General features: G+C 38.6%; 1 protein-coding gene across 1 annotated transcript in view; it reads left to right on the forward strand.

The window, feature by feature from the left end:
- The first annotated feature begins 1850 nt into the window (after positions 1-1850).
- LOC150080929 (opsin Rh4-like) overlaps positions 1851-21666 on the forward strand; it is a 33027-nt gene continuing 13211 nt past the window's right edge. Inside the window, exons 1-3 of the mRNA XM_090381365.1 lie at positions 1851-1921; positions 13996-14260; positions 19287-19417. Of these exons, the coding sequence (XP_090237491.1) occupies positions 14085-14260; positions 19287-19417 (307 nt within the window). The 5' untranslated portion in view covers positions 1851-1921; positions 13996-14084. The remainder of the gene's footprint in view (positions 1922-13995; positions 14261-19286; positions 19418-21666) is intronic.

The raw sequence follows: 21666 nt of genomic DNA on the forward strand, positions 1-21666 counted from the left end.
ATAAATATCTTTTGTTTTATTTCTATTTGTGATGCTAGTCATTAATGTAACATACCATCGCGAAAAAGGGTTAGAAATATGAAATTCCTAGGTGATGCACTTTCTTTGACACCAGTGTATATGTTTCTCTGTGTGTATTATTATTAATTAAACCCAGTGTTCATACATATTAATATGTATGAACACTGGGTTTTCTGAAAAGAAAATTCAAAGTTTTATGCTTATATGTATGAACACTGGGTTTTCTGAAAAGAAAATTCAAAGTTTTATGCTTAAAACAACTCAACTTTATTCTTATTTTTACATAAATAAATAATAACTTTATCATCAAATTACTATACAGAGAACGAATAATTCTACTAGTTCCAGTGAGTCCGTTTCGCGAATCCCCTGGAACTGTTCTAAGAAACCCCAGGGATCCGCAGACCCCAGTTTCGGAAACGCTGCTCTAAAAAGTCTGAAGCAATGGTTAAGTCAATGGAATGTAATTGGAATACTACATAAAGGTTCGGAAGGGCAAAATTAAATTGAATTAAAAGAACAACTCAATTTAGCCAAAAAGTATGTGATTGTTGGAATCAAGTTCCATATAGTATTGGGGAGTAGATAGTTTGAACAAATTACTGGAAGGAATGGCGAATGAAGTGGGCATTTTTATTATTATTTATTTTTTCTGCTGATTCTGTATACGCTTTGCTTCCCTCTAGCATTTTTTAAGGTCTTCCCTAGCTATATCCCTATGCATTCCAGAATACACCGTAGGGATCGAGACAATTAGCAAGCAGGGGGGCTGACAACGTGGTCTGATGATGGGTACCGTAAGGTTCCCAAAATGTCACCTTAATGAGCAGGAATTTAGTTATTAACTGAATAAACTATCTTAAAATTAACGTGGTATAAAAGTGGTCGTTATTAAAAATATAATTCTATGGAAAAACACCACGGAACGTCCTTCCCAGCTATATCACTCTTTTAATTTATTTTTGTTTCACATCTTGGTCGTGTGTTGTGGTTGGGTTTCAGCATCGTTATAAGTGATATTTTACCTTATTCGGTTTCGAAATATACTCGTATATTCACAATTAGCTTGAAAATTTATGGTATCGGCCACTTAATTAACGTATTATAAATTATCGGATACATATTTCTTGTGTAAATTAAGAATATGAGTGTGTAACACTCATATTCTTAATTTTCCTTCCCTGTCTATTCATTATTTATATATGTATAGTACTGGTTTTCGAAAACCAGTATAGTACTGGTTTTCGTTTTATTCGCATCTCGCATAGCTTACTCTCCTAACTTATTCTTCATTTAATTTGCATTTGTAATTTAAAATGCTCTGGCAACTTGTGGCAGTTATTATTACTGTAATGTTTTTCAGCCACCGATACTTTCAGTAATTTCGTATATATGTGTGTATATGCCAAACTTTATCTAGATTCAACACAGATCGAACTTATTTGAAAAGTAATTCTAGTATATTGATGAAAATTAAGAACAATTTATCATTCCGCAAACATAACATGTATAAATTACGTATTCTTATATATTTATACTTTTTATTAGAATAACCTTCTATGAAATCAGGTACATGTTTTCAGTAATTCACCCTGTGTTGCTCCTCTTATGAATATCAGCAGTATAAGAAAAGCAAATTCCGCTAATCTGTATTTCTAAAAAACCTGTGCATTTGAAGGGTATCATCTAATGGCATTCGCAACCCCTCACCTTTGACCTGAAGCAATATCAATTTCTGCAGTTGGTGATCCAATTAACGATGACGTCAAAACACACCAAATTCGACAGCATTTATAAAACCATGGCTAACTATACATGCAAAGGCAATTGCGATTTCCGGATGCGATTCAACAAATCATTTGATAGCTAACAGAAAAGAACGGTTTAATTCATAACTCAGGTAATATTATTATCAAATAATATTCAATAGTTCATTTTATTCATTTCCTTTATGTTTATTTATTATAGATATACAAAGATTTGAAACTAGGAATGAAGTTCTCAGCTCAACTATATGACAGAGAATATCGTTGATTTGCAATAATCTGAAATTATCAGTGATCATATTGTTCATTTATACAGGGTGTCTCAAAAATATTGGTACAAACGTTTAGGGGAGGTAGGTAACATCTAAAGGAATGTGAATCGCCTAGGAACCCATAACCGGAAACGTCACCGTAAGTCGGTTCACGGCGCTGTTCATCAGTTCATGAGAGGGAAAATTTCTAGTTTACTCATTCAAGCAGTAGTCGCCGCACGAAGAGCATGCATCGATATATGAACTGTGAGCTGGCAGACATGCACCTAGTGTATGGATTAGCAGAGGGCAATGGACGAGACCCTCAACGAATTTATGCAGAAAGCTTCCCAGACAGACAGACATGTACCGGATCACCGTTTGTTTGAGCATGTGCATCAAAATTTGTGCGATTATGAGTCATTTAGAGGTAACAGGAGTAGTGCGGGCAGACCACGTTCAACGCGAACTCCCGCCATGGAAGAAAGTGTGTTGAATGCCGTCCAGAATAATCCTACTACCGGCACACGTGCCGTTGCCTCTGCCTTAGGAGTGTCTCGTTGCAGTGTACAGCGTGTCTGGCACGACGATTCCTTACACCCCCTTTCTTCTTCAAAGGGTTCAGTTACTGCTCCCCCAAGATCATCCTGCACGTGTGGCTTTTGCGCAGTGGTTTTTCCAAGAAAGTGTTCAAGACTTGAATTTTCCAGCCTATGTTTTGTTCACGGATGAGGATTATTTCACTCGGGAAGCTTATTAAATCAGCACAATGCTCATGTGTGGGCTCACGACAACCCACACGGTGTGCGCCCCCAAGCGACACAACGTCGCTTCGCAATAAATGTGTGGGCAGGTATGGTCGGTGACTGCTTAGTCGGCCCATACCTGTTACCATCCCGCATGAACTCCGCTAAATATCGGATCTTTCTTGAACAAGTTCTACTAGGGTTACTTGACGATGTTCCAGCAAATGTGAGACACAACATTTGGTTTCAGCATGACGGGACGCCTGCCCATTATGGAAGGTGTTTTCGTGACCATTTGAACAGGCGTTTTGGGCGTCGATGGATTGGCCGTGGTGTACCCGTTGCCTGGTCCCCACGCTCACCTGATTTATCTAGCCTTGATTTCTTTCTGTGGGGGGGCCCTCAAATCAATCGTGTATGAATCGACTGTGGAGACGGAAATGGATCTCGTGGCGAAACTCGTCTCCGCTGCTGCTACTGTCAAAGAAACTCCAGGTGTGTTCGACCGTGTCCGCCAATCCATGCTGCGTCGGTGTCACGCATGCATCGCGTCTCATGGTGGAACCTTCGAGCATCTGTTGTAACATCATGAAATACATCCATCTCGTACTCCATTGTTAATATTATGTCAAATAAATGTTTCCCACTAATTACTGTCTTGTGTCATTTCTGCTTCTTGTGCCTCTGCTACTACTTTCCCGTGACGTTTCCGGTTATGTGTTCCTATGGGATTCACATTCCTTTAGATGTTACCTACCTCCCCTAAACGTTTGTACCAATATTTTTGAGACACCCTGTATTTTAAAAGGACATTTACTGGCCTGGCCTGTCTTTTCGTTGTTCACTTCGCTATACGTTCTGCAAGTTGCAGCGTTGGGAGACTAGGTACCTGCGAGGTGATTTGATTGAGGTGTATAAGGCCTTGAATGGTTTGAGCAGGTTCAATGCTGATGGGATTCTTCTTCTTGCTGAGATTAGAAACCTGAGGGGGCATAAATTCAAATTGAGGAAAGGCAGTTGTAGAACAGATGTGCAGAAATTCGCCTTTAATCAGCGGGTAGTTGATTGCTGGAACAAACTTCCATCTCTAGTTGTGGAAGTGGATAGCTTAAATAAATTCAAGGAAGAAGTGGACAAACTTTTAGGGCAAATGGATGTGTGAAATAGGATTTGTTTTGGCTGATGCTGTATAAATTTGCTTTCTTGCATCATATGCCTCTGCTAATGCTAATGATATAAATATCATTGTTCTTTGTAGCCCAAAAATTTACATTCTGGTTTTTCAAAATCTCATCTTTTTCTTTTGAAATTAGCATTAGCATTAGTAGAGGCATTTGATGCAAAAAAGCAAGCTTATGCAGCATCAGCCAAAAAAAAAAAAATAAAATAAATAAATAAATAAAGTAAAATAAATAAATAAAAAATAACCACTTCCACTTCACCCCTCTGTTCGTTCGAAATACCTGTCCAGCTGAGCCTTAAACTTATTTAGGCTATCAACTTCCACGACAAGGGATGGAAGTCTGTTCCACCTACCAACCACCCGCTGGCTAAAGGCAAATTTCCGCACATCTATCCTACATCTGTCTTTCCTCAATTTGAACTTATGCCCTCTCAGGTGATTATTCTGAGCAAGAGGAAGAATCCCATCAGCATTGAGCATGCTCAAACCATTCAAGGCTTTGTACACCTCTATCAGATCACCTCGCTGGTGCCTAGTCTCCAGACACTGTAATTCGCAAAACTTAAGCCTTTCTTCATAGAATAAATTGTGTGTATTCTATGGCGAAGTTGCCTGATTACCGGGATGGAAAACTGAGAGTCGGCAGGGGAACATTCACTCCTTACCCGAGATGGATTAAATTGGCCATGTTTTTTTTGTTTTTTTTTTATTAAGATAAAAATCTATGTCACTCTATATGAATACGCACTGTACCTTCACACCGCATGGAGAAAGCCTCGTACTTCTCCATGCTGTGTGAAGAACAATGATCACAAGCTCTGTGCTCTTCGAAAAGTTGATAACAGAAACAATGGATGCTAGCCATAAACAGCCTTTTGTAGTATACAATAAATCAAAACGTATTACAATCACAATGCGTAATATTTTGTATAAAGAAGGCATTGCATATCATTGGAATGATGTTCAAGTGATGATGATAATTATAAGTACATAACTTCATTGCTACATTATATTATTTTTATTTATTAATATAACTGTTCCACTCCTAAAGGCAGCTAGGTATCTTGCCCTTTTCAGATAAATAAACATAACAGACCATAAGTATATTGGTTTACTTTATTTATAACAAATATAACTGATGCTTTCTAAAATTTAAACTTTGAATTAAAAACTGTGCCGCTTTAAATTTTAGACAACATTTTTTCAGTGCTTTGGTTATATTTTAGTAATTTAAACATCAAATTAAAAAAAAAAAGGTTGAAAGGAAAATCTTTATTCACTTTATTGTGAAAAATTAAAAAGCATTGGCTGTTATAACGAGAACATCCATGAATTTCGGCCTATAGATTGGAGAAGTTCAAACGCCTCTTCTATCTGTACAGGCAGCTCAGAGGGCTCAAAGAGGCGGCTCAATGGGCAACTACACATTTGTCAGTTTGACTTTTATGGCAAGGAAAATTACAGAGTTCTTAATTAAGAACGCAATTTAAGATCATATGATCATCTGGTATGGAATTAGTAGTAGTGGTAAGCATTAGCATTAGTAGAGGCATATGATGCAAGAAAGCAAGCTTATGCAGCATCAGCCCAAAAAAAAAAAAAAAAAAAACATCCGCTTCACCCCTCCGTTCGTTCGAAATACGTGTCCACCTGAGCCTTAAATTTATTTAGGCTATCAACTTCCACAACAAAGGATGGAAGTTTGTTTCACCAACCAACTACCCGCTGGCTAAAGGCAAACTTCCACACATCTACCCTACATCTGTATTTCCTCAATTTCAATTTATGCCCTCTCAGATGATTATTCTGAGCAAGAGGAAGAACCCCATCAGCATTGAGCATGCTCAAACCATTCAAGGCTTTATAGACCTCAATCAGATCATCTCGCAGGTGCCTAGTCTCCAGACACTGTGATTTGCCTTCCTTCGTAAGAGCATCCATTTGTTCCATTCACTAATCTTGTTGCCCTTCTCTGTAGGGCAACAGCTCTGCATCCTTCTTAAAATGAAGCCTCTAGACATGTATACAGTACTCAAGATGTGGCCTGACCATTGCCTTATACAAGGGGATAATCACCTCCGTATCCCTGCTAGAAAAATTCTTGTATATAATTGACAAGACACCATGAGCTGCTCTTGCAGACAGTCTGCACTGTTCAGAAAACTTCATATCTGCCTGCACAATTACCCTCAAGTCCTTTTCGTTCTCAACCACTGTCAGTGTAGTACTGCAGGGTTGATACGTTACTCTGGGGTTACTGCTTCCCATATGTAGTACCTCTACATTTGTCAATGTTAAACTTCATTTACCACCTCTCAGCCCATCTGCTCAACTTTTCTAGATCCTGTTGCAGCAGCGTACTGTCCTTAGTGTCCTGAACAACCCTGCCAACCTTCGTATCGTCTGCAAACTTGGACATTAAGCTTGATATACCATTATCAATATCATTTATAAATACAGAAAACAACAATGGACCCAACACTGAACCCTCAGGGACTCCACTAATAACATTAGTCCACAATGAGCAGTGTCCATTGATTACCACTCTCTGTCTTCTCCCACTCAACCATCCCTTTATCCAAAGCAGCAATTTGCCTCCAATGCCATACTGCTCCAATTTTTTCAGCAGTCTTCCATGTGCAACGGTAATAAAAAGCCTTTCTAAGATCCAAATATATGATATCAAAATTATTCTTTGCATCCAGTTTCTTTGTGACTACATCATATTATCCAATCAAATTGGTCGGAAAAGACTTTCCCTTAACAAAACCATGCTGTGTCCGAGCTCTAACTGAAGTCTTGTCTAGACCATTCTGTAGTGCTTCTTTAACCAGTGCCTCCATTACTTTTCCTGGAACAGAAGTTAAACTAACAGGTCTATAATTACTTGTGTCGCCCTTTGATCCTCCTTTGTGAATTGGGGTCACATTTGCACATCTCCAGTCGATGGGTACCTCCCATGAGTTCAAAGAAGCTCTCATAATTATGGCTAAGGGTTTTCTTACTTCCTCTGCTGCCTCCTTTAATATAACTGGATAGATCTCATCCACACCGGGTGCCTTTTTTATGTTTATCTTCAACAATTTCTCCTAAACTTTCCTTTCAGTTATTACAAAATCATCTAGCTCACTGTCAGAGTTTAACTCACCTTTGGCATTCACCCTCCCTGAATAACTCCTGATGTGTGAATATAGATGCAAAATATTCATTTAGTTTGTTAGCCACCTGAGCAGGATCATCAACGGTTGAACCATCAATATGCAGTGGACCAATCTGATTCATCCCTTTCCTTCTAGAGCAGTGGTTTTCAACCATTTTTTTAATAACGGCACCCCTAAGTAATTTATTTTGTTTTGCGGCACCCCTACTCAGTTTTCTGCCTGTTAGATACGATTCTCTCTCTGTATGTATATATGTGTGTATATCTACAGGGTGTCTCAAAAATATTGGTAAAAAAACGTTTAGGGGAGGTAGATAACATCTAAAGGAATGTGAATCGCATAAGAACCCATCACCGGAAACGTCACGGGAAAGTAGAAGCAGAGGCACAAGAAGCAGATATGACACAAGACAGTAATTAGTGGTAAACATTTATTTGACATAATATTAACAATGGAGTACGAGATGGATGCATTTGATGATGTTACAACAGATGTTCGAAGGTTCCACCATGAGACGCGATGCATGCGTGACACCGACGCAGCACGGATTGGCGGACACGGTCGAACACACCTGGAGTTTCTTTGACAGTAGCAGCAGCGCAGACGAGTCTCGCCACGAGATCCTTTTCCGTCTCCACAGACGATTCATACCCGATAGTTTTGAGGGCCCCCCCACAGAAAGAAATCAAGGCTCGATAAATCAGGAGAGCGTGGGGGTCAGGCAATGGTTCCACCACGGCCAGTCCATTGACGCCCAAAACGCCTGTTGAAATGATCACGAACACACCTTCCATAACGGGCAGGCGCCCCGTCATGTTGAAACCAAATGCTGCGTCTCACATTTGCTGGAACATCGTCAAGTAACCCTAGTAGAACTTGTTCAAGAAAGAACCTATATTTAGCGGAGTTCATGCGATGGTAACAGGTATGCGCCGACTAAGCAGTCACCGACCATACCTGCCTTCACATTTATTGCGAAGCGATGTTGTGCCGCATGGGGGCGCACACCGTGTGGGTTGTCGTGAGCCCACACATGGGCATTGTGTTGATTGAATAAGCCTTCCCGAGTGAAATAAGCCTCATCCATGACCAAAACATAGGCTGGAACATTCAAGTCTTGAACACTTTCTTGGAGCATGCATCGATATACGAACTGTGAGCTGGCAGACATGCACCTAGTGTATGGATTAGCAGAGGGCAATGGACGAGCCGCTCAACGAATTTATGGAGAACGCTTCCCACACAGACATGCAATGCGCAAAAGCTACACGTGCAGGATGATCTTGGGGGAGCAGTAACTGAACCTTTTGGAGATGAAAGGGGTGTAAAGAATCGTCGTGCCAGACACGCTGTACACTGCAACGAGACACTCCTAAGGCAGAGGCAACGGCACGTGTGCTGGTAGTAGGATTATTCTGGACGGCATTCAACACACTTTTTTCCATGGCGGGAGTTCGCGTCGAACGTGGTTTGTGCGATTATGGGTCAGTTGAAAATGACCCATAATCGCACCAATTTTGATGCACACGCGCAAACAAACGGTAGTCCGGTACATGTCCGTGTGGGAAGCGTTCTCCATAAATTCGTTGAGCGGCTCGTCCATTGCCCTCTGCTAATCCATACACTAGGTGCATGTCTGCCAGCTCACAGGTCGTATATCGATGCATGCTCTTCGTGCGGCGACTACTGCTTGAATGATTAAACCAGAAATTTTCCCTCTCACGAATTGATGAACAGCGCCGCGTACCGACTTACGGTAACGTTTCCGGTTATGGGTTCCATAATAGAAATTATATATATACAGCATATAATTTTATTCTTTATATAGAGGTACTCAGTAAACATCAATTATAGATCACCAGAAAATTAAAAAGATATTGTACACCTTTTTATAATGAAATAAACATATAAATTTAAAAAAAAATAAGTTTTAGTAACTTAAACCCAAATTACACGGCACCCTTGGAATGTTGTTGCGGCACCCCGGTTGAAAACCACTGTTCTATAGTTTACATAAGTAAAGAACTCTTTGCTGTTTTTCTTTGCATCCTTTGCCAAAGATTTCTCATAATCTGCCTTTGCCTGCCTAATCTCCTTTGTGACTTGGTTACAGACCAACTTATATCTATCATGGGCTTCCATGTCACCCATTAATTTATATGTAGTAGTAGTAGTAGTAGTAATAATAGTGACTGTGATGCAAGAAAGCAAGTGTATGTAGCATCAGCCAAAAAAAAAAAAAAAAAAAATTACACAACAATTCCCTCTAAATGTTTGTCCAGTTCCTCCTTAAATTTATGTAATCTATCAACTTCCACAACGACAGATGGAAGTTTGTTCCAGCAATTAACCACCCGCTGGCTAAAGGCAAATTGTTAGCCACCTGAGCAGGATCATCAACAATTGAATCATCAATATCCACAAAATCCATAAAATTTCTGCACGTCTATTCTACATCTGTCTTTCCTCAATTTTAATTTATGCCCCCTTAGGTTCACTCCTTACTCGTGAACTCGAAAAAAAAAAAAAAAATGTTTTTTTTTTTTTTTTTTTTTTTTTGAGATAAAATCTGTCACTCTATATTCCTCCACTTTTTATAAAAACTTTCTGAACAAGTGGAAGAATCCCATCAGAATTCAGCGTGCTCAACCCATTCAAGACCTTATAGACCTTTTGTTTTGTATATTTATCAATGATATTGATGAAGGTATATCAGGTTTAATGTCCAAGTTTGCAGATGATACGAAGGTTGGCAGGGTTGTTAACGACAGTATGCTGCTCCAACTGGATCTAGATAAGTTGGGCAAATGGTCTGAAAAGTGGCAATTGAAGTTTAACATTGACAAATGCGAAGTACTGCATATGGGTAGCAATAATCCAAGAGAAAAGCACCAACTGTGTGGTACTACACTCAGGGAAGTGGAAAGTGAAAAAGACCTGGGGGTAATTATGCAGTCAAATTTGGAGTTTGCTGATCAGTGCGGAGGGGCTGCCAGGGCAGGTCATTTAGTCTTATCAATGATATATAGGAATTTTTCTAGCAGGGACAGGGAGGTGATTATTCCGTTATACAAGGAAGTATACCAAATACCTGGGAGTTATTGTGGACAGTAAGTTATCAATTCACCAGCACTTATTATATTTAAACAATAAAATCAGGAAATTTTCTGGTGCTATCATTTGAATTTCAAAGTCTGGCTTGGGGCCTATCACATAAAACACTGTTTCTGTATTACAAGGCAGTATTCCTTCCTATAACTACGTACGCTGCAGGAGCCTGGTTCCATAGAGTTAAAATAGCTACGTTTCGGGCTAAACTATATTCCATACAGCGCATCATGCTTCTTGGTATTCTTAGAGTGTGCAGAACGGTGTCCACTGCCGCGCTGCAGGTGTTGGCCGGAGCGCTACCATTGGATCTACATTTGTTGTATCGTGGATTTTGCTACCGTATTAAGAGGGAAATTCCTACAGAACTTTTTAGTATAGAGATCAATATTCGCTCTGACTGTAGAGGCGAAAAGAAAAGATGTATGAATGAAATAATCAATATATGGCAGACAAGATGGGATACCATACCTACTGGAAGAGTGACCAACTTGTTTATCCCGAACGTCACTTTTCTGAATGATAAAAAGGTTCCCAATTGGTTTACACCTAGTTTACAGTCGTCATTTTGGTTAACAGGGCACGGGTCAATGAATGAGAAATTATATGCATTAGGACTAAGTAACACGGACCTTTGTTTTTGCGGGGCCAGGGAAGGCTGGCGGCACATAGTATATGATTGTCGAATATATCACAACGCCAGGACAGCGATAAGTGAAATTCTTGAGCGTATAGCTCCAGGAGAAGAAGCTATATTTTTAAGAGACTGTAGTAAGTTTCAGATGTTCCAGGTATTTGCTAAATAAGTGTTTGAACTAAGGAAAAGTATGATTCCAGTGATACGAGGTTGATCAAATCCCTCTGGCTGGAGGCACCAAAGTATTTTTATGCTGCCATTCTTACCGGTTGCACAACTGGAAGATCTACTCTTTTCTTTATCTCTCTCTCTTCCCCCCCCCCTTGGTTTTTCCCTTTTCACTTTTTGGTATATATATGTATATATAAATATTCTGTTTATACTCCGGCACGACAACCAAGTCAGTAGAGTTCACAATAAATCGTCAATACAAATATTTATCGTATTTAGTAGTCACGGGCTTGAACCCCGGTCCATTCAAGGAACGCCTGCTATGCACTCTTGCTCCTGACCACTGGACTACGTCTATGTTTGCGTATATATGCTAAAAACCAATATATATATATATATATTGGTTTTTAGTGTATATATATATATATATATATATATATATATATATATTTATTATTGATTTATTTATTTATTATTTATTTTTTTAATTAATTTATTTATTTATTTTTTTAGTATTTCTTTTTGTTATCTTAGTTAATTATTTTTATTCTTTTCTTTCTCTTCCTTTAGGGTTTTTTTCTTTTTTTTTCCCCCTCTGGAGTGGGCCCCAGAGAAGGATTTTTTTTTTTTTTTTTTTTTTTTGTCTCATACTCTGAGACCATAGGTGTCCCATCTACTGGAACTGGCCCACCTTCCCGTGGTGTGGACGAGTACCCAGAATCATCTGTTCAGGTGACTGATGCTTCTGGGTAGCCAAGTGGCCAGAACATAACAACAGAACACACACATAATACACACAAACCGACGTCACACACATATCTGGCCCATTTGTAGTGATACTGTTCTTCACAGAGATACGAGGCGGAGTTGAACTCACGTTCTAGGAGCCGCCCCTTACATAAACACATGTCCACATGTCCACATGTATACAAGGAGGGAGGTGATTATCAAGTTATACGGTCAGGCCACACCTATATTACTGTGCACAGGTGTGGAGGCCATTTGAGGAAGGATGTAGAGTTGCTAGAACGAGTACAAATAGGGGCAAGATTGGTGGGGGGAATAAAGGGGTGCTCTTACCAAGAAAAGCTTAAGTGCTGCAAATTGCAGCGCCTGGAGAGTAGGCACCTGCGACTTGATCTGATTGAAGTGGATAAGGTCTTGAATGGGTTGAGCAAGCTGAAATGCTGATGGGATTCTTCCTCTTGCTCAGATTAAGAACCTGATTTTTACTTTGGTTTTTAATATATTTACACATTTACTTGAGTTTATTGAATAATTAAAACAAATTATTTTCAATTTTTTTAATTATTCACTTTTCAATAAAGTAAATTTTAATAAAATTATTAAATTTTATTTACCTATAGAAAGTTGAAATCATTATTAGAGGAAAAATGTCAATACTATTCATACAGTAAATTATATACTTTATACCGTACCCACAAATTAAGCAAATCCTAGAAACGAGAAATGCGTTCTCCCTTATTAAAGTAATAATGATAATAATTCAAGTCACGATAACAGGCATTTTGCAAAATAAAAACACGCGTCTCATTATATTCTTGTAGCACTGATCGCCAAGCTTTTGGGCATAGATCTGGCCTCTTTTTTTCCATTGAGCCTTGTGACCTGTAAAGCGGGTCTCATAACAAGAATATAGTAAGAAATTTATCTATTTTCACTAAGTATTTAGCAAAGTATACGGTTCATGCACCATAATAGCAATAAAAAAAAAAAGGCGTCCTCATGTATAATTTTTTTCTTTAACGTTACGACAGTCAGCATATTAAAAAGATGTTTCATTGGAAGCACTTAAAAATTATATTCATTTTGTTTCAAGTTTTCCAACTCTGCGAGCCCGTGCGCGCTTGTGTGTGTGTGTGTGTGTGTGTGTGTGTGTGTGTGTGTGTGCGTGACACTGTACCCCTTTTTACGACAGGCGGTAATTTTATTACTCCGTATGAACTTATAAATTTTTAACTTCTGTACGGGTATTATTGTCGTTAGCTGAAAATGCGAGCGGGCTAGAAGCAATAAGGACTTATTTATTTAAATCAATTAATAGCTTATTAAGCTGGCATGCGGCTATAGTTCTTTGGCACAAATTGAAACGGAAATGAGTGAGCCATACAACGATACTGCAAAAGATACAAGTTGCAGATATACTTTCCTACAGTAGAGGTAAAGGTTTGCCTAAGCCTAGTACTGATAGGATTAGATTGTTACATGCATATGATTAATACTTATAATTTTTTGCTTACCTTTTCATCAAACAAGTAATACCTTTTAATATTCAGTCAGACCAATTCTTTTGCAATTAAATATCAATAATCGGTGTTTTTTTTAAGATTTTTCTTTATCGTGATTGTCTTTCTTATAATTATTCGTTAACACACACGCTAAGTATTTTTACTGTTGCAATAGCCTGGTCAGCAAAGTTTGTTGATTAATAGAAAAATTAATTTATGTAAAAAATGCTTCGTTACCGCTATAAAGTGTTTGGCGCTAGTAAGATATTGGATATTGGAAATGGCTACTGATAATAATAATAATAGCAATAATTTTTACAATAATAATTATAATTATTATCACAATAATTATAACAACGATAATTCGTGGAGGGATACTTCATGAGGTAGCCCTTCCACGAAATAAAAAAAAAAAAAGAGAGTTTTCCTAAATAGACGTAGAGGAGGGCTGACATACGAGAGGGCTGCAGTAGGTAAGCATAAAATTCTAATTACGGCAGAGCTAAGATAGTTGCTGATGCGTCTAAAACCATACAAAAAAAAAAAAAAAAAAAAAAAAATCAGCAATAGTGCAGTTATCTTATATTATTTTAGAATCATATACTTTTTTAAATTTAAATGATAAAATTGATATGATCTCTCTCTCTCTCTCTTTTTGAGTGTTATTGACTCATTAATTCTTGTATGTTTTTTGTCATGCAGCGTGAACATCAACAACTTTTTTCCCCCAGTAAGATTGGATCTACAATTTTCAAATATTTCTTCTGTGTATTACCACTACCGAACTAATAATGTACGAGATTCTCATGAATGGGTGGAACGCACCTCTTGACGTCTCTGTAAGTGCTTACTGGAAACAGTTTGAGGCTCCAAGTCCATACATGCACTATGCACTGGGAATTCTCTATGTCGGCTTAATGACTGTCGCCTGCATTGGCAATGGGCTCGTCATATATATATTTAGTACGTGAGTATCTCAATGAACTTTTTTTAGTTTAGATGATCCGACACTGTAAATTTATACCTTTCTAACAAGTCATTGTACAACCAGAGATGGAAAAAATATATTATTATTATTATTATTAGCCATATGGTGCAAGGAAGCCTGAAGCTTATGCTGCACTAGCCAAAAACAAATTTCTGAATTACCCTGAGAGAGAGAGAGAGAGAGAGAGAGAGAGAGAGAGAGAGAGAGAGAGAGAGAGAGAGAGAGAGAGAGAGAGAGAGAGAGAGAGAGAGAGAGAAACAAGAAACCAAGAAAGAGAAGAATGATGATATCCAGCTCAGGACCCTGGATGTGCCAAGCCCATACTCACCAGATGTGAGCTCCTGGGGTATATACAGTTTCATTGTTTTTTAATTCTTCAACAATGGGATTTTAAGTATAATATGTACTTAAGGGATTAAATATTGTTATATATTTAAAATTACAACCGACTAAAAAGACGACTGCATTTTCGTACTAATCTATTATATAATACAAGTACAGTATATTTATGCGGAGAAGGAGGGTGTAACGATCGGGGTAAAATAGTAGTGAGACTTAGATGATACGGCGCTTATATCAGATACAGAAAGGAGTACTTTGGAAGAATATGGAATGAGAAAAAAAAAATTATAATGCTAAAGTAATGATCAAGGGATGATCCCAGGATTTTCTAAAGGGGAAACTAAAACAAGTAAATGGGGTATCATCAAGTTTTAATGATTCCTTAGAACACTGGAGAATCATTAAGCTTTACTCATGATGTAGGAGCGCAAAAATATCCACATTATTTTGTTCATAATGGGAAGGGGCTATAATTCTTACCAGGAACTGCCATTGGTAATGATAATGATGAGCAGGGATCAAAAGGAAATAACTGATAAAGTGGATGGTAAGAAGATATTAAAGGCGGATATTGGCAATTTGCTATTAAATGAGGGGAAAATTAGTCTGGAAATTAGAACTACAATTTCAATGGGCAAGGTAGCATTTGAGAAGATAAAGCAGATATTGACAGGGAGAATGGAAGAGGTTAATGAAATGCTTTGTACAGAATATCATACTCTAAAGAAGCATACTAGAAGAACTTAAGCATTTACGATGAGTAGAGAAGGCTTCAAAGGGCGAAACGAGCAGATAGGATTAAATATTAGGAAGTATTGAGGAGGATAGGAGAAAATCGAAGTATGATAAAGGCAATAAGGAAAAGAAAGAAAAATGAACTGGACATGTATTGAGGGAATAGAGTTTGTTAATGGATGTAAATAAAAGGAAAGTGATGGGCAAAATTCGCGAGGAAAATGGAGAAATGGAATTTGATGATTTGATAGAGGTTGAGTTAACTTGAGTATAGTGGAGTGAAGGAGAGGGCTAGAGACAGGGAGAGAAATGAAGGTGCAGTTGAGTTCTGGCTGGCATACCGTGTCAGAGAACTCATGGTGTGATGATGTTTATAAAAGTTTATCACATTACAGTTTTTTTTGTTTTTTTTTGATATATATATATATATATATATATATATATATAATTACGGTCACTTCAAGTATGAGAGGTTATCTAATGTGTTGCATTCTAGTATTGTGAATGGATTGAGAAGTCAGAATTAGATCTTTGACAATGTAGTAAATGATGCTGGTTAATTGATATATGAGTGCGTATCCTGAGTAGTATCTTCGCGTATAGCATAGCTGCTCTCTCACACCATCTGGAAAAGACGAATTAGTTCAGTACTTAACAGAGTACTAAACTCAGACCAGTGGATTTCTGTCAGTAGGGAATTTAGCAATTTCAGCGCCTTAAATAGGAATATTTTGAGATCGCCATTTGCTATAAAAATTCATGCCTTAAGGAAGTGTATTTTTTAACCCATAAAATAAAGAAAAATATATTTTTTTACCCATAAAGTGAGAAAGCTTATTTTTTAACCTATAACATGAGGAAGTATATTTTTTAACCCATGACGCTAGAAAGTGTATTTTCTAACCCACAAAAGTGATAGCTCTTGACATTGCGCCTTAGATATAGTAATTTTGGGGCACTATGTTCTGAGGAAATTTATGCATAAGCGCTCCACTGGCACTACCTGGGCTTGTTCTCTCCTCAGCCTGAAGTTGAGAAACGCTTCTATAGGAACTGGAGGAACTTTAATGGCCTTTTTTTTTTTTTTTTTCATGCTACAGCCGATTTAGTCAGTCTTTTGCAAAGGTAACACGATTTTTCTCCCACAAATTCGAGTTTTCATCCCGAAAAACAAACCAGCCGTAGCATATACAATCTACTGATGCTCATGACTTTAGCTATCATCGTTCATATTGAAAAGAACCCAACTGGACTAGTTTGCAGAGATGGTATCACAGAAACCAGATCGGAATACCCATTAAGGATATCTGTAGGAAAAGAATAGAAATCAATGTGACATGCAGTGGAGTTATTTTAATTTGGTTTAATATAGCACATTAGCAATCTGAAGCCATAATACACCATGTGTATTATGTCTGCACGAGTTTGTGTGCAGGGAGTTTGATTTGCATGTTGTGTGAATTGAAAAAACATGAGTATCTCACTGGGGATTCTACTTGCGCACTAGTTAAAATTTTATAAGAGGAAAAATTCATCAATTATAGGTAATGAAAGGCCAAAATGAAAACTAGCCACTCAGTCGCAAAAAAAAAAAAAAAAAAAAAAAAAAAAGACATACCATAGAATCATGCCGTAAACGATCAAATACTTCTAGGGCGTAGTAGTGGCATGTGATGCAAGAAAGCAAGTGTATGAGCTTATGCAGCATCAGCCAAAAAAAAAAAAAAAAAAAAATTCACACAACCATCTAAAGCAGTCTTAAATTCTAAAAACCTCATTGAATTTACAAAAGACTAGCTAAGTGTCGGTTCACGATGGATCGACAACGACAAAATTTTAACCGTGATACACATCATTATAATTATGATGTGGTTACAAAGGAACTGGATGCAAAAAATAATTTTGATATCATATATTTGGATTTCAGGAAAGCTTTTGACACTGTTGCGCATGGAAGACTATTGTACAAATTGGAGCAGAATGGTATTAAGGGTAAGTTGCTACAATGGATAAAAGGATGGTTAAGTGGAAGAAGACAGAGGGTAGTAATCAATGGATGCTGCTCTTCTTGGACTAATGTTATTACTGGAGTCCCACAGGGTTCGGTGTTGGGTCCACTGTTGTTTTGTATATTTATCAATGATATTGATGAAGGTATATCAGGCTTAGTGTCGAAGTTTGCAGATGATACAAAGGTTGGCAGGGTTGTTAATGACAGTAATGGCAGTGTGCTACTGCAACAGGTTCTAGATAATTTGGGTAGATGGGCTAAGAAGTGGCAACTGAAGTTTAACCTTGACAAATGCAAAGTACTGCATATGGGTAGAAGTAACCCCAGAGAAACGTACCAACTGTGTGATACTACACTTTAGGTGGTAGAAAATGAAAAAGACCTGGGAGTAATTGTGCAGGCAGATATGAAGTTTTCTGAGCAATGTAGACAATCTGCCAGGGCAGGTCATGGGGTTTTGTCAATGATATATAGGAATTTTTCTAGCAGGGAAAAGGAGGTGATTATCCCTCTGTATAAGGCAATGGTCAGGCCACGCCTTGAGTACTGCGTACAGGTCTGGAGGCCTCATTTTAGGAAGGATGTAGATTTACTTGAGCGTGTACAGAGAAGGGCAACGAGATTAGTGAGGGGAATGAAGGGATCCTCTTATCAAGAGAGGCTTAAGTTCTGCAAATTGCAGTGGCTGGAGACTAGGCACCTGCGTGGTGATCTGATTGAGGTGATTAAGGCCTTGAATGGGTTCTGCACGCTGAATTCTGATGGGATCCTTCCACTTGTTCAGATTACGAACCTAAGGGGGCATAAATTCAAATTAAGAAAAGACAGATGTAGATTGGATGTGCAGAAATTTGCCTTTAGCCAGCGGGTGGTTAATTGCTGGAACAAACTTCCATCTGTCGTTGTGGAAGTTGATAGGTTGAATAAATTTAAGGAGGAACTGGACAGGCATTTGGAGGGAATGGTGTGATTTTTTTTTTTTTTTTTTTTTTTTGGCTGATGCTGCATAAGCTCATACATTTGCTTTCTTGCATCACATGCCACTACTACTACTACTACTACTACTACTACTACTAGTATTATAGTAATTAATGAATTTCTCCATCTACTGTCTAGTATGGGCGGTAATTAAATGGAAGAGAATTTTCACTTTCTCAATAAATGGATAGATATGAGGAAATTTGTGTGAAGAAAAGTCAAATAAAAACAAACACTAGTATCATAGGGTTAACACAGGAGTAATAGCTGCAGTACAGGTTTTAACAACAGTTGAAGAATTAGCGTCAGGAACATTGGTAAATGTTCTTCTACCCTAAGTGGTAGAAGAACATTTACCAATGTCACCGACAGCAGTTAGAGGAAGAGCAAGATTCAAGTAGGCCGGATGTTTCCTTTACTTAATTGCCCAATAGAACCATCAGGAGGCAAAGCAATACAATTAGGAAAGGGGTTTGCAAAAAAGAGTGTGATCCGTATATAGCGCACTGCTTTCCATTTTTATTTATAAAGCATTTGATGTTTTGCGTAATATATTGCATACAAATCGGATGCGAATAAATCATTTTGATCCATCCTGCTCAAAAAAGGAACTGATTGGTATGGTTTTGAAGTAGGATGGAATATGTTCACATTGTGAACATGACAACTGCCGCTTTACAGGAATAGACTATACTTGCTGCAAATTTGTGTTCATTTTCTGCAATGTAATCCAACTTTGGTTGAGAATGTAACGCGCAGACCCCCCCCCCCCCGCTTTCTGCTCATATTATTGAAATTGTTTCTTATTGTATTTGTCAAGAGTTGGCAACGGTAATTAGCTATTTGCCCCACCTCCTCACCAGCATTGCTTCGTCTCACAGTACGAAATATGCTCTAAACCTGTTTCTCCAATTTACTTGTATTTTTATATTCTTTCAGATCAAAATCATTGAGGACGCCGGCTAATGTGTTTGTTGTCGCACTTGCTGTTACGGATTTCCTCATGATGGCGAAGACACCAGTGTTTATCTACAATTCATTTCACCTTGGTCCCGTCTTTGGAAATATCGGTAAGATTACCAAGAAACCGTAAACTATTTAGAAATGATAAATTTAGTAACTATTTATACATTTGCTGTTTATTAATAGATAACATATTATTAATAGGAAAACGCGTAATGATTGAAACTTCAGTTCACCACTTTTTTGGAACATGTTTCGTATCAAGTTCAAATAAGTACTGCCTGCGAAGAACAGGAAGATACCATTTATTATTTTACCTTGCAAAAGGGCAAACTTAAATTAGTATCCACATTCTTCAATGGTTTAAGCTACAAGTAGTGTACGGAAAATTTTCCCTTGCTTTGAATTTCACACTAGTCTCTGATGTTGAGCGTGTACTTTGTTGATTGGGCATGCTTTACATAAAGAAACACAAAAATATTACAGAATGGGAACACCTTGTGTAATATAAATGGGACGACCTCTCACTTAGTAATGTATGGAAAGGATCTTACTTATAAATTGGATAGCATTGCTTTTGCGTCGTAATTAATGCTTTATCATTTAGAAAAGTGAGTGATATCAGCGAGTTCATGAAATAATTTGACTATTAGTGCTGACGAAGTTGGATCTCCTTGAGGGGTAGCAATAAGGATATTACATGGGCCCAAGTTATGACCGCCGTAACCTAGCGGTCAGGCGCGCGTGTGCATAATTACATGTGCCTTGATGGACCGGGGGTCAAGCCCGTGACTGCTGAATACGGTGCTGTTTCTTGTATTCTGTCTACCTTGTGAATTCGTCTGACCGTTTGGTCGTCCCCGAGTATAAACAGAAAATTTATTTATTTATATTATACTACTGTATTTTAAAAATGGTTTGGTTCCACTTCTGTGTCAGTGCCCGGTTGTGGCGCGTCGAGAGCACGGCACTAGGAGGAATTTCTAAAGCCCTCTTCTTAGTCTGTGGTTAGCTAATCTCAGGTTAAGGGAACAAAGTTTCCCCCATGAGTCATTCTGTTTTTTTTTTTTTTTTTTTTCAACATGTCTGCAGACAATACACATTGTGCTGCCACTTTATTAGGTACGCCTACTAGTAGCGCGTTGAGCCTCCTTTAGCCTTCAAAACAGCCCGAATTCGTCTAGGCATGGACTGAACAAGATGCTGAAAACGTTGTGCAGGAATGGAGTACCATGCAGACTGTCACGCAGTTCCTTGAGATTCGACGAAGGTGTAGGCCTGCAGCGAACAACCCCTTCCAGCTCATCCCAAAGATATTCAATAGGATTGATATCTGTGGACTGAGTGGGCCACTGCAGCAAAGAAAAGTCATTGTCATGTTCGTGGAACCATTCCATAGTGATTCAGCCTTTGTGCACCGCCGCATTATCCTGCTGGAAGTAACCATCGGACTGAGGATAAACTGTCAACATGAACGAATGCACTTGGTGAACAACGATGTTTAGGTAAGATGTGACATTCAGACGTGAATCTATGGGTATCAATGGACCCAACGTGTGCCAAGAAAACATTCCCCACACCATAACACTGCCCCCCTTGCACAGTAGTCGTCAGACATGACGTGTTCATGGATTCATGTTGTTTTCGCCAAATTCTGAGCCTTCCATCAACATGATGCACCACGAACTTCGACTCGTCAGACCAAGCAACTGTTTTCCAATCCTCGACAGTCCAGTGCTGGTGTTGCTGTGCCCACAGGAGGCGTGCTCTCTTGTTCTTCATTGATAACAAAGGTACGTGATGTGGCCGTCGGCTGTTGAAGCCCATTCGCGACAAAGTGCGACTAGTGGTCCGTTGCGATATTTTGTTCTGCCTACCAAGGTTGAATTCTGACGTGATGTGCGACATTGTGGCCCGTCTACTTGCTTGCACATTTCTAGCCATCCTCCTCTGACCTCTCTCATCAACAAGCGATTTTTCTGCCACAGGAGTGCCGTTGTGAGGATGTTTTCTGTTCGTTGCACCATTCTCGATACACCCTTGAAACTGTGGTGCTTGAAAAGTTCAGGAGAACTGCCATTTCAGAGATGCTTTGTCTAGCACATCTTGTACCAACTACCATGCCACGTTCGAAGTCCGTTAGATCACTCCTTTTCCCCATTTCTTGCTACGGTTTGTACGCTTAACTGATAGTAGAAAGGTTGTTCTGCTGCATTTATATCCACAACTGTGGTCATGTGACTTGCAACGTTGTGGGACAAACCATTTGTGTGTACAGTAGGCGTGTACCTAATAAAGTGTCAGCACACGGTATATATATTATACGGCTGTGAGAGACGAGCTCCGGCGTCTTAAT

The sequence above is a fragment of the Mastigoproctus giganteus genome, chromosome 9, assembly GCF_048544385.1.
Source record: "Mastigoproctus giganteus isolate SK-2022 chromosome 9, ASM4854438v1, whole genome shotgun sequence".
Lineage (NCBI taxonomy): Eukaryota > Metazoa > Arthropoda > Arachnida > Uropygi > Thelyphonidae > Mastigoproctus > Mastigoproctus giganteus.